Genomic DNA, 13,453 nt, shown 5'->3' with positions numbered 1-13,453 from the left:
GTTCCCCCAGCTTAGGGCTCTTCTTTATGATTCAGAATGAAGAACTGTTATGTTCAAGTGGCTTTCATTGTGACAGACTTCAGCTGTCTTTGTATTAAAAGGACAGCCACACTTCTAAAGGACCGCCATGAAAGATATACTCCCTCCAGAAACTGCAGGCTGCTCCTGAGTGGCAATAACAACCCATTTGAAGAGGTTGACGCTGATGACAATCCATTTATGTTAAAGCTCATGCTGTGCTGGAGCTATATGGACACTGTGGGATTGGAGTATTTCACAGCCAGCACCACATTTGTTATGTGTTTTAAGGCCCCATCACACTTAGCGACGCTGCAACGATCCCGACAACGATACGACCTGTCAGGGATCGTTGCTGCGTCGCTATGTGGTCGCTGGTGAGCTGTCAAACCGGCAGGCTCACCCACGATCAGGGGAGCAGCGACATCGTGGAAAGAATCTTTCCACAATGTCCTGCTCCTGGTTACCAGCCTGCTGAAGCAGGAGCAGGCTGGTAACCATGATAAACATCCGGTTACTAGGGGCACACGCGCACCTAGTAACCCGTTGTTTATCATGGTTACCACTCTGCTGCGGTGAGCGGGAGGTTACCGCTCACTTTAGCAGGCTCGTAACCATGATAAACAATGGGTTACTAGGTGCGCGTGTGCCCCTAGTAACCCGATGTTTATCATGGTTACCAGCCTGATCGCTGCTCCCGCTGGTCACACACAGTGATGTGTGCTGACCAGCGGGAGGGCAACGACCAAAAAATGGTCCAGGACACTTTGCAGCGATCAGCGACCTCACAGCAGGGGCCTGATCGCTGCAAAGTGTCACACATAGCGACATCGCTGGTGAGGTCGCTGTTGCGTCACTAAAACCGTGACACAGCAGCGATCTCGCTATGTGAGACGGGGGCTTTAGACACTTTCTGCTCAATGGCCGATAAGAGGCTTGTTCGGTTTATCAGAAAAGGGATGTGACCTAACATTGACATGCTGTGCCGAAAAATGCACAAACTAAAAAGTGGTGTAAACCTATCTAACAGCATGAACCACTATAAGTTTGTGTGAGTATTAGACCGCATTGATAAATCTGTCTCTCTGCGTTCCACTGGATAAGACACTTTTTACCCTAAAGGGATTGCATCTATGGAGGAACAAGTAAGTTATCGTGGAGATTATCACGAATTCTTTGTAGACCTGTGTATATTATCAACAGCACAGTATGGGCATTTGGAAATCTATAGGTGCCATAGCAAGTATCTGTTCATGAGACCTAAGGGTCAAATATGATATTTCTTCTTGCCTTCTCAAGTGTTCTCAAGAGAAGAAATACAGCTCAAAGGCGAACACCTCCCAAATAAATTGCATCATTATTTCTAAGCCAAACATGCCCAACAGGATCCTCTTACCTCTGGCAGACCTAATGTCACATCTCAGGGACTTGCTTCTGTGATGTGTGCTTCTGCCATCAGGCATGCCGTATTTATTCTATGGATGGTGCTAGTGATGGGGGAGAGGGATCCAGAATCTCTTGGTTGCGCGTTGGCTCTGTCCAGCCACTGAGACGAGGGGGGTTGGGACATCTGGTGCCGTCCAGTCTGGCAGTATGGGTGTGTGTGCTGTCCAGCCAAAGTAATCCGCTCCCAACTTTTGCCAATTCAACAGCACCACACCCTACTAATACTCCCACCTTACTTCTGGATGCTGCCAGATATAGTCCTACTAGACTGGTTTACATCTTTAGATTTCAGCTCTTGTTGTTTTAGTGCTTTTTCCTGTTAAAGTCCTTGACCCATTCCCGACTACTTTTTTATCTTCTGATTTTGTAACTTTACTGCCCTCTTAGTCCTGACTCTGCTACATGACTACTTCTGCCAGCCAGCACCATCGTCCAACAGCTGACTCCGTGTCACCAACCCAGGGACCTTTGTTTAAGTTTATATTCCTGTACAGAGGTTAAAGGGTTAAATTCAGGGCAAACCATTGGATCTGGTAAATGGACTGGCTTATATAGGTAGCCATTTTTAGAGCTGCCAGGTGACCATTGACAGTCCCATGTTATACCTGGCAGGTCAGATCAGCCCATTGAGAGACCTGCCAGATCTTGACATAATTACTATACAGTATATACAGATATTTCACAGATGTTTGCTGGAATCTCCAGACTTATTTTGGTCTATTGTATTTTGAAAAATACTTATAAATACAGGGAAGTACATTTTAATGATAAGTTTGAGAGCCACTATATTTTTTATTAGTGCTATATTTTCAGTAAATTAATTGGTCCTTTTTGCTTTGTTTTGTACCAAGGGGTTGTGCCAAGTTATTAAATTGTTTCTGGCAGACTCGTAGACCAGTAATGGAGCCTAGTTGCACATGCCCAACTTCTGATCCTGTCAGTTGAAGCCCTTCAGAGTCCTGTCTCCTGGATTAATGGGGGTCCTAGTGATCAGTACTTTAGCCCCTATCGTATGGGTAGGAGATGATATAAAAACTTGGTATAAGCCTTTAATGCATTAATTATTTGCATGTAAAGTATGCATAAATGCATCATGCCCCACCTCCCCTTCATTGTGGAAATTGTTAAAAATGTTATCACCGTTCGCTTTAGTATTTCTGCTAAGTTTACTAGCACAGCATGCTATGGTTCTCAAACAGTAATAAAAAAAAAATAGCCTTGTATAAAATGATTGTATGTTGTTTTAAAAAGGTGTTATAATAGTTTCTTTGTAAGTCACATTGATTATTTAGTCTACAGAACTTTGGACATGCTTTGATTTATAGGTTTTCTTAAAGAAACAAGCATATGCAAGACATCTTGCAGAAACAACAAACTTGTTGAATCTTGAGCTTTAAGATTTATACATTACCTAGATACAGGTTACATTTATCATGAGAAGTGTTGTGTTTATTAATATGTAGAGAATCCTGTTCCGTTACATTCTTCACCTTGTGGTTGAGTACTAGAGTGGGAATAGAAGTTGTACTTCTCTTGTTATCAATACATTTTCTGAATCAATCAGAAGGATCAGTATAATTGACTGTTCGCATTAGTTCCCTGATCTCCGAGTATGTCCACTTACAGAAACATTGCTTTAAAATGAAAAATCAAGTAACTTTTTAAGATGTCTTGATTAAATGTTTCCTACTTTTTTGTTTCTACTGCTTCTACGCAGACTTGTGACCCCCATGGTACCAGATAACAAACTCTGTGTAGTCTGAGCCTACAGATGTATTCTCTTCTGTCTACTTTGCAAACCCACCATATGAACAGCACTGTGCAAACGTTTAGGCGGGTGTGTAAAAAAAAAATGCTGCAAAGTTATAATGCTTTCTAAAATAGAAGTGTTAATAGTTGTTTTTATCAATTAACAAAATGCAAAGTGACTGAACAAAAGAGAAATCTAAATCAAATCAATATTTGGTGTGACCGCCGTTTGCTTTCAAAACCGCCTCAATTCTTCTAGATATATCTCCGCACAGTTTTTGAACAAATTTGACAGGGAGGTTTTTCCAAACAGCTTGGTGAACTAAACACAGATCATTTGTGTTGGCTTGTGCAAATCATTCTGTCTCTTTATGTAATCCCAGGCAGACTTGATAATATTGAGATCAAGAATCTGGGGCCCTTATCCTCATTTCCAGGACTCCTTGTTCTTCTTTATGCTGAAGATGATTGTTAATGACATTGGCTGTATGTTTTGGGTTGTTGTCATGATACAGAAATTTGGAGCCAATCGGACACCTTTCTGATTGTCTTACAAGACGGATGATAAGTATTTGCTTTTATTTCTTATCATTGAAGACAACATAAATCCTGACCAACCCCCCAACTAAATTTTCTAAAATAAAGCCCTAAATTTACAAAGAACCTCCACCATGCTTCACTGCTCCCTGCAGACACTTATTTTTGTACCGCTATCCAGCTCTTTGGTGAACAAACTGCATTCTGTTACCGCCAAATGATTCACATTTTGACTCATAAGGATAGAGCACCTGCTATTTTTATGCACCCAGTTCCTGTGTTTTTGTGCATAGTTGAGATGCTTAGCCTTCTTTCAATCTCGAAGGTATGACTTTTTTTTACTAAATTCTTTCATGAAGACCACTTCTGGCCAGACTTTTCCAAACAAGAGATGGGTGTGTCTGGGTCCCCCTGCTTGCTACCAATTCTGAGCTGATGGCACTGCTGGACATCTTCCGATTGTGAAGTGAAGTAGGCATGATGTGTCTTTCATCTGCTGTACTACGTTTCCTTGGCTGACCTCTGTATCTGCGGTCCTTAAAAGGGTATTCCCATCTCCAATATCCTATCCCAATATGTAATAGATATAATAATAATATTAGAAAATATCTCCAATTAGAAATATAGTAAAGTTTTTCTGATTCGTGCTGTCTCTTTCCTCATGTGCAGGCATTGCAGGACCTTAGGTATCCATGGTTACGACCTCTAGCAACTAGCTAACTGTCACTATATCAGTGGTCGTAACCATGGATTCCTAATGTCCTGCAATGCCTGCACATGAGGAAAGAGACATAGTGAATCAGAAAAACTTTACTATATTTCTAATTGGAGGAATTTGCTATCATTATTACTACACCTATTACATATTGGAATAGGATCTTGGAGATGGGAATACCCCTTTAACTTTTCTCTCTTTTTCAGTGCTTCTTCAAAAGAGCTTGAACATCTTGAAACCCCAGTTTGCTTTGAAATCTTTGCCTGGGAGAGACCTTATTGATGCAGTATAACTACCTTGTGTCTTGTTGCTGTGGTCAGTCTTGCCATGGTGTATGACCTGTGATGTGAAACTGTCTCCCACAACATCATCTTTGTAGCGGAGTTTCTTCCTCACCCAAATTCTGCTTCAATCAATGACAATATTTCAACCTTCATGTGAAAATGATAATCATTAGCACCAGTTTGGTATAATTGGTTATCATTACAATGATCCTACAAAATCCTTGAATTTGTGCAAGTGTACGGGCTCGCTCACGTGATCGATTATATAAATAACACTCGGATCAAACACTGATCAGAGTTTAATCGGAGTGTCCTCTTAATGTGATCCAATTCTCTTGCATGAGAGAATAGTATCACAGGTGCGGAGAAGACTGAGAACTTATTTTCTCTATCGTCTCCTGTGTCTGTGTCCGCGTAAATGAGACTGCACTTAGATATTATCTGAGTGCAGTCCAATGTTTTACACGTACCCATAGACTAGTATTGGTGCGTGTCATCTGATTATCGGATGCACTCGCAGCATTCTTCAATTGCTTTCTCATGCAAAATTGACATGAGAAAGAAAAAACCACATAATGGTTTGCTGCCCCATAGAATAACACTGGGCCGAGTGCTATCCGATAAAACAAGGAATAGCGCTCGTCTGATGTGTACGGTTGTGTGAGAAAGCACTAACCTAGAAAAATTTCGACTGTTTTAAAAGCAAACGGTGGTCACACCAAATATTGATTGGATTTAGTTTTCTCTTTTGTACCTTCACTTTCCCTTTGTTAATTGATGAAAATAAACTATTAACACTTCTATTTTTGAAAGCATTCTTTCTTTGCAGCATTTTTTCCACACCTAACTAAAACTTTTGCACAGTAACATACGTGAAATATGTTTGTTTCCGGTTACTATGGGGATCCTTTGTCCGCTTAGGAGTAACCAAATCTAGACATTTTTTAATAAAGACAAATTGCAGAGTTGCTTCGTTTTTTTTTATTTTATTTTAGGTTTAACAAGGCAATAAATCTCATTTTCAAATGCAAAATTTAGCAACTTTCTAAATACCGTATATTCCGGCGTATAAGACGACCTGGTGTATAAGACGACCCCCCTACTTTCCTGTTAAAATATAGAGTTTAGGATATATTCACCGTATAAGACTACCCCTTTTCCAACGCATACCAAACACCGGTAAAAATTAAAAAAAAACAGATTTGAATTTAACATGGTCCTTTTTTAATTTAAATTCTTATGACATGCAGGTATATAGCAGGAAAACTGTCACTCATAAACATATTAAAATAGGGGGGACCCCACGTCATTTTTTGGGGGGGTCCCCCATTCTAATAGCTAGTAAAGGCTAGGTATTCAGCTGGGGGCTGATATTAGTAGCCTGGGAAGCTCCGTGGGTATTACCCCCTTCCCAGACTTCAAACATCTGCCCCAGCCGTCTGCTTAACCTCCGCTAGAGACTATAATGATGGTGGATCCCACGCCAATTTTCTTTTTAAAAAATCCTTTATTTTAACACTAAATGACAATTGAGGGGTTAATAAAGATGCAGTCCCTAAATTATTATTAATTTTGTAATTAATTTTTCCCAAAAATGTTGACGTGGGCTTCGCCATATTTTTGTGTCCAGCCAGGTACAGCAGGCAGGAACGGGCTGCCCCCAACCACCAGCTGCCTATTTGTACCTGGCCGGACACAACAATATAGGGAAGCCCTTTTTTTTTTAATTATTTCATGAAATAATTAAAAAAAAAAAGATGTGGGGCTTCGCCCTATTTTTGTGTCCAGCCAGGTACAACTAGGCAGCTGGGGGCTGGAATCTGCAGCGCAGGGAGGCCCAAGCTTTCTGGCCCCCCCCCCCCCGCTGCAAATTGCAGTCCGCAGCCACCCCGGAAAATGGCGCGTTCATAGAAGCGCCATCTTCTGGCGCTGTACCCAACTCATCCAGGGCCCTGGTGCGGTGGCTCACTGGGTAATAAAGGGGTTAAGGCCACCTTGGCATTATCAGCTGGCCCTAAGCCCGAAATTCATGGGGTCACGCCAATATTAGACATGACCGCCATGAATTTCTAGTAAAGTAATTAAAAAAAACACAAACACCCAGAATAAAGTCCTTTAATTGAAATAAAGACACAATCCTTTATTGTTCTAAATTAAACCATACTTACCATCACGCCCATTCCAGCTGAAGCCAACGATCTCCTGCAATAAAAGTAAAATAATAAAGCAACCTCATCCTTACCTTTCCATGGTTCCCACGACAGCTTCAGCTCTGCTACATTCACATGACAGGCTGCACCGCAGCAGAACGCTGCCGTTCAGCTTGCCATGCGGCAGACACTGAGAAGCGCAGGCATGCTTGTGCTCCTCAGTGTCTGACTGTGACGGCATCCAGATGAGCCGAGATCATGTCCAATGAACTTGGCTCACCTCATGCACGTCACTGACAGCGTGGGAAAATTCTCCTGCTCCCCGCATGCGCAGTAGAAGTTTCCCACGCTGTCAGTGACGGACGTCCAGGAGGTGAGCTGAGTTCATTGTCGGCTCATCTGGATGCCGTCACAGTCAGACACTGAGGAGCACAAGCATGCCGGCGCTTCTCAGTGTCTGCGGGATGACAGGCTGGATGGCAGCTTTCTGCTGCGGTCCAGCCTGTCATCTCGATGTAGCAGAGCTGGAGCTGTCCTGGGAACCATGGGAAGGTAAGGATGAGGTTGCTTTATTATTTTACTTTTATTGCAGGAGATCGTTGGCTTCAGCTGGAATGGGCGTGATGGTAAGTATGGTTTAATTTAGAACAATAAAGAATTGTGTGTTTATTTCAATTAAAGGACTTTATTCTGGGTGTTTGTGTTTTTTTTAACTTTGACTATGGGGTTAGTAATGGGGGTGTCTTATAGACGCCTCTCCATTACTAACCTGGGCTTGATGTCAGCTGGCATTATAAGCTGACATCAACCCCAGCCCTATTACCCCCTGCCACCGCACCAGGGCAGCGTGGAAGAGCGAGGCTAAGTGCCAGAATTGGCGCATCCTATGAATGCGCCATTTCTGGGGCGGCTGACGGCTGGTGTTTCTAGCCTGGGAGGGGGCCAATATTCATGGCTCCCTTCCTGGGCTATTAATATCACCCCCCAGCTGTCTGCCTAGCCTTTGCTAGCTATTAAATTAGGGGGGACCCCACGTCATTTTTTTGGGGGGGTCCCCCATTTTAATAGCTAGTAAAGGCTATGTATTCAGCTGGGGGCTGATATTAGTAGCCTGGGAAGCTCCGTGGGTATTACCCCCTTCCCAGGCTTCAAACATCTGCCCCAGCTGTCTGCTTAACCTCCGCTAGAGACTAAAATTACGGGGAACCCCACGCCAATTTTTTTTTAAATAAATCCGTTATTTTAACACTAGATGACAAGTACAGTAACCAGCACTGTCACTGTACTTCATATATATGTGACTGACATGTTTCTATCTATCTAATCTATGTGTGATGCTCTATCTTTCTGTTATAAATTGTCGGGTACAGATGCTGAATTGCCGGCCGGCTTTTTTAAAGAGACGGTGCATGAAAACACTATTATTTGTTTTAATAAATCCTTTACACTAAATGACAAGTACAGTAAGCAACACTGTCACTGTACTTCATATATATGTGACTGACATGTTTCTATCTATCTAATCTATGTGTGATGCTCTATTCTTTCTATTCTAAATTGTCGGGTGCCGGCTTATGCCGCTGCTGAATTGCCGGCTTTTCATATATTGTCACAGAAGCGATGCGAACTTCCCTGCTCCGGACACAGCGCAGCGCTTCTGTGACAAGTGAAAGCTGTCGGCACAGAAGCCCTGCGCTGTGTCCGGAGCTGGGAATACGCAACGATGTGTCAGTTTCAGCACAGAAGCGCTGACTGTCTGGACCTACCGCCGACGTATTTTAACTCCCTCCACCTTATATTAACTCCGACATGGCAGGGATACGGCCACGGCAGCTTATTAACACCCCCAGAGTATCCCCGCATGTCAATTTCTGAAAGTTCAAAAACATTACCGGCGTATAAGACGACCCCAGACTAGACAGATGATTTTTCAGTCTTCAAAAGTCGTCTTATACGCCGGAATATACGGTAGTTGTCAGTAAAGCTTCTCTACCACTGCTATTTAGGTTTTGTAACTCCTTCATATAGTTAGCTGCCCTTCTCTTTCTGACATAGGTCAGACAGCGCAATGCTCCTGACTTTGTTGACGGTCTTGCTCTACCATTATTACAGGGGTTGCCCGCCCTTAGGCTACAAGTCTGTAGTTACACTGCGTGATTGCAGACTTGTAAATCCCCACATCGCACGCAGTGCATGTTGAGAGTATTCTCTGGCGCCCAAAGCGACCAGTGCGTGACCGCAAGTGCCCACTAGATGCAAGTGTACTGAGCGAGGCCAGGCAATTCAATTCGGAATGTTGCTGGAACCATGCAAATCACATACTTGCAGTCACATGACCGCCCTCCTGCGCCGGCACCCGAGAATTCTCACGGCATGTATTGCGTGCGATGTGAGGGTTCTCAAGTCTGCTATCACATAGGCTACAAGTCTGCAGTCACTCTAAAACCCCTTTAAGAAGAAGGAGGAAGATACATGTGGGGCAGATCAGGAGGGAAGTGTTGGGAAGGGGGAAAGCACACACTAAGCAGTCTTCATGGGACAGGGTGAGCGATTTAACAAGATGCATGTGAGGGTATAGTGAAAAAGGAGAACCCGATTGCAGACTTTGGAAAGGGATCGTAAACTTGTATGCATTAATATATGTCTGCACTATGGATAAGAGATCCCTCTAATAGGCTGCAGAAATGGAAAGCAGATCAAGCCTTAAAACTATGCTGATACAAGTATGCTGAGAGTTTGTGCAAAGCGTCAGCCTCCTGGATGCACAGAACTTCATCCAGTGTGAAATACTTGGAAAGAAGTATGATAAGTGACACTAACAATAGTCTGCATGCATATACGTCATACATGTGCGCTATGCAGCCACTTGTTCAACACCATATGGCATACAAGCTACTGGTGAAAAAGTCCTGTAATAAAATCCCTTTATATAACAGGAAACCAAAATTAAAGGGAACCTGTTAGGACACTTTCATACCTTACCAATTACCAATGTCTTATACTCAAGGGTGTTAGGTTTATAAACATGCCCCTATATATAGTCTTCATTGCTTCTTTTATATTATAAAAGGAGTTTACGCATAGTGCGCTTTTTATTCAAATTACCGCTGTAAAATCATACAGGCGGTGCCTTTCTCCTATGGAGTCATGGTGTCCAGGCCTTTAACATACCTTCCTGGCTTCATTTACTTACCATGAGTGAAAATACATCATAACACGCCACCAAATCAGACAGCATCTGGCACGTGGGCAGTGCTATAAACGAAGATATGTTTATGAACCTCCTGAGTATAGTGGTTTAGGAGAGGAAATCGTTCTGAAAAGTTGCCCCTTATGGTGTGTGTACTACCTAGATCTGTATCTTGTACATAATTACCTATTTAGAGTTCATTTAACTGGAATAATGATACCTTGATATTGCTGATCTGATGTTTTGTTCCAGAGAAATTTACCATAAGTTGTTTTATTTGTAAATGAGCTGTTCCACGTTATGGGCCGTACACTGATCTGCATGAGAATCTGTCTCCAGAGCTTACTTTTAATAAAAGGAAGCTTTGCCAGTGTGACACATGTAACTAACGCAGAACAGTAGGATGGAATTTTGTCCTTACAAGGATATTAGCAGCTGCAGCTCTCACAGCTCTGCTATATTGCAACTCAGTTACAACCCTGCCTGTGAGATTGAAGCTGAGCGGAGCCTGCAGATGTCAGGTATAATCACACACAGCTCTGCAGTGAGATCAGGAGAGCCGCAATACATGACTCACACTGGGAACTCTCCCTTCTTGTAAAATTACCTCTGGAGGCAGATTCTCATGCAGATCAGTGTCCGGCCCATATCCTGGAACAGCTCATTTACATGTAAGAAAAAATGTGGATCCCTCTGGAATAAGACATCGGATCACAGATATCATGTCATTTTATTCTTTCTCCTATGACCTACATCCCTATATAGACAACTTAAGAGGGTTGGTCCTACTGACAGATTCCCTTTAAGAAAATCATGCAAAATTTACTTCTTGGATTTCAGAAAAAAAAAACCCTAACAGTATCTTTCTATATTTGAACATTACAAAGTGACATCCTTTGCCCTTTTTTGCATATCTATAATTCATGTACAGTATACATGTTTCCTACTCTGAAGTGTAACTTTTCTGTGTACTTTGTTTTCTCCCAGGAGGATTCCGACCGGGCCAGGTACTCTCACCGGTCCAGTCAGCGTCCTAATCTGGTTTGTACTTCATCTGACTTTTCCGTCTATGAGAAGCTGAGAACTTTTATGATTTTAGTGTTTGATTTTATTGGACTTGTAAATGCTTGTTACTAGAACAGCAGTACCACTGCCAGATATCCATAGAAAAAAAGTTTCTAGATTGTTTGCATGTTCATAACATTGTAAATGAATGGAGGCACTCTCGCTGCTTTCACAAATAATACTGCCATTGATTTCCATCATATTATTATCATTGTGTGCTGAAGTTTGCAGACTTTTCTGTTATTTTCTGCCTGCAGTAGACATTTCTGCAGAGAACAATGAGTGTGTTTATGCGCAGCATGCAGTCCTCTGGAAGCCCTTGTGTTCACACATTTTTGTAAATTCTCCTTCAGTTTTTCAACTGTTTCATCAATGTTGAAAAAGAAGACCAAACTTCACAAGTCCTAACTTAATCTCCAATAAAATCTTTATCCAAAGGCAAATATAAAGTGTCTTGAGGTAACACATGTGCTTTTTCTGTAGGTAGTAAAGATTACAATCCAAATTTACATTAGAAGTTCAGCATTTTCTAAACTTGCCTGATGAAAGAAATTGTGGATTTTCCTCATTTTAGATTTGGTGGAGTTTTCCAAATAAGAAAATGAAAAATAGTCATAATGGAGGTAGAACTCGTCCACTGGAGTTTTCTTTGTGGTTCTGGTGCTGCTTGTATATCAGAACAAGTCTAAAGAGCGACTTTTATAAATCATCTACTCCTTATACGTAATAGCACAATATTATCTCCTTTTATTAGTTGCGTCTGAATTCTTTCCATCTTACCTTTACATAGAATTCATCTGTGGATATGGGTTGCCTCAACAAAGGCAGAGAAAGTACCTCCAGGAGGAAAGATCTGGTGGTGTGTACCCATGGTGTGCCTGGTGTGATGTGTGATCACTAACAAATGAAGTGATTTGTATATGTACTTACCACATGTAAGTGTTAGCACATTCCAGAATCCATGATATTCTGCTGCTAGTAATATATACTCTATTCCCAGTCAGTGGATACAAATCCATGCAGAATAAGAGCATGCTGCATATTTTAACATCCACATCATGTTTATTATTTGCACAGAGAAGACGTAGATCAGCCATAGTATTACAAGTTTGGAGCTTGAAGCTTCTGTGCCCGGGTGCAATGTCTGCCAGGCCCGATTCACCTATATTAGTGCAGGCCTTCTCTGTGTAGAGGTGCTGTTGGACTCGGTCAGGCATAAAATCCTGGTGGAGCTGCAACCTCTGCACAACTCTGCTTCTACACCCCGGCCTGCTCCTTAGTGACCAGGCCCAGTTGTGAACTTTCTCTACTTTTTATGATAAAATCTGTATCTTCTTTTAAAACATGTTGTGCATGATATCCTAATAAATAATTGATACACTCTCAGGAACTATCCCTATTAGAATAATTAGCTTTATATAGAGAATTTCAAACACAATGTGTCTCTTTAGTTTAACCCACATCCAACATAAACCAAATAATGAAGAAAACAAAGTACAAGGCTACTGTTAATAGCAAAAAAATGATTTTATCAATTTATGTAAACAGACATGATGGTAATATTGTCAAAAATGTATAGAAAAGTCAGAAAATACTTTAGACAATATCAGAAGAAAAGACAGATGGCAAAAAAAAGCGTAGGCTACCCACATACATGTGCTTCTCACAAAATTAAAATATCATCAAAAAGTTATTTTATTTCAGTTCTTCAATACAAAAAGTGAAACTCGTATATTATATAGAGTCATTACAAACAGAGTGATCTATTTCAAGTGTTTATTTCTGTTAATGTGGATTATGGCTTACAGCCAATGAAAACGCAAAAGTCATTATCTCAGTAAATTAGAATAATTAACATAAAACACCTTCAAAGGCTTCCTACGCCTTTTAAAAGGTCCCTTAGTCTGTTTCAGTAGGCTCCACAATCATGGGGAAGACTGCTGACATAAATACCAGAAGTACAAAGTGCTTCATACAAATGTATTAAGGTACCTGAAACCAATTGTTAGAGTCATATTATTGATGATAATGCAAAAGAAATCACACATATAGAAAATAAATAATGATCATGTGTTACCACAGGAAGGCCCCTCTATGCAGTCAGCCAGCCTCACCGTTTCACGAGCACTGCTTAGTCTGGGGGTGGCTGCACTATCACTTACAGATGTTTAAGTCTCAGACCCAAATATTATTACGTAATAAATTAGAAGATGAAAACAAGCATAATTTATATTATGTGGGCACTGGTGTGAGTTCCCTTTCTACTATTGTGCAACGTATTTTAGACCCTTGGTATTTA

The 13,453-nt window shown here is 41.5% G+C and overlaps 1 protein-coding gene across 12 annotated transcripts in view; it reads left to right on the top strand.

The window, feature by feature from the left end:
• The window catches only part of LRRFIP2 (LRR binding FLII interacting protein 2), a 148,390-nt gene that overhangs the window by 69,668 nt on the left and 65,269 nt on the right, over positions 1–13,453 (top strand). For 6 of the 12 annotated variants that reach the window (XM_073678302.1, XM_073678300.1, XM_073678301.1 and 3 more), the window contains exons 5-6: positions 11,077–11,130; positions 11,945–12,013. The exons of the other annotated variants lie outside the window; for them this stretch is intronic. In XM_073678302.1, coding sequence (XP_073534403.1) covers positions 11,077–11,130; positions 11,945–12,013 — 123 coding nt within the window. The remainder of the gene's footprint in view (positions 1–11,076; positions 11,131–11,944; positions 12,014–13,453) is intronic. 12 annotated transcript variants of the gene reach the window in all.

Source organism: Phyllobates terribilis, unplaced genomic scaffold, assembly GCF_046119375.1.
Source record: "Phyllobates terribilis strain yellow unplaced genomic scaffold, ASM4611937v1 Scaffold_4__5_contigs__length_816908805, whole genome shotgun sequence".
Taxonomy (NCBI): Eukaryota; Metazoa; Chordata; class Amphibia; order Anura; family Dendrobatidae; genus Phyllobates; species Phyllobates terribilis.
The sequence above is the reverse complement of the archived record's forward strand: the minus strand, read 5'-3'. Positions and strand labels throughout refer to the sequence as shown.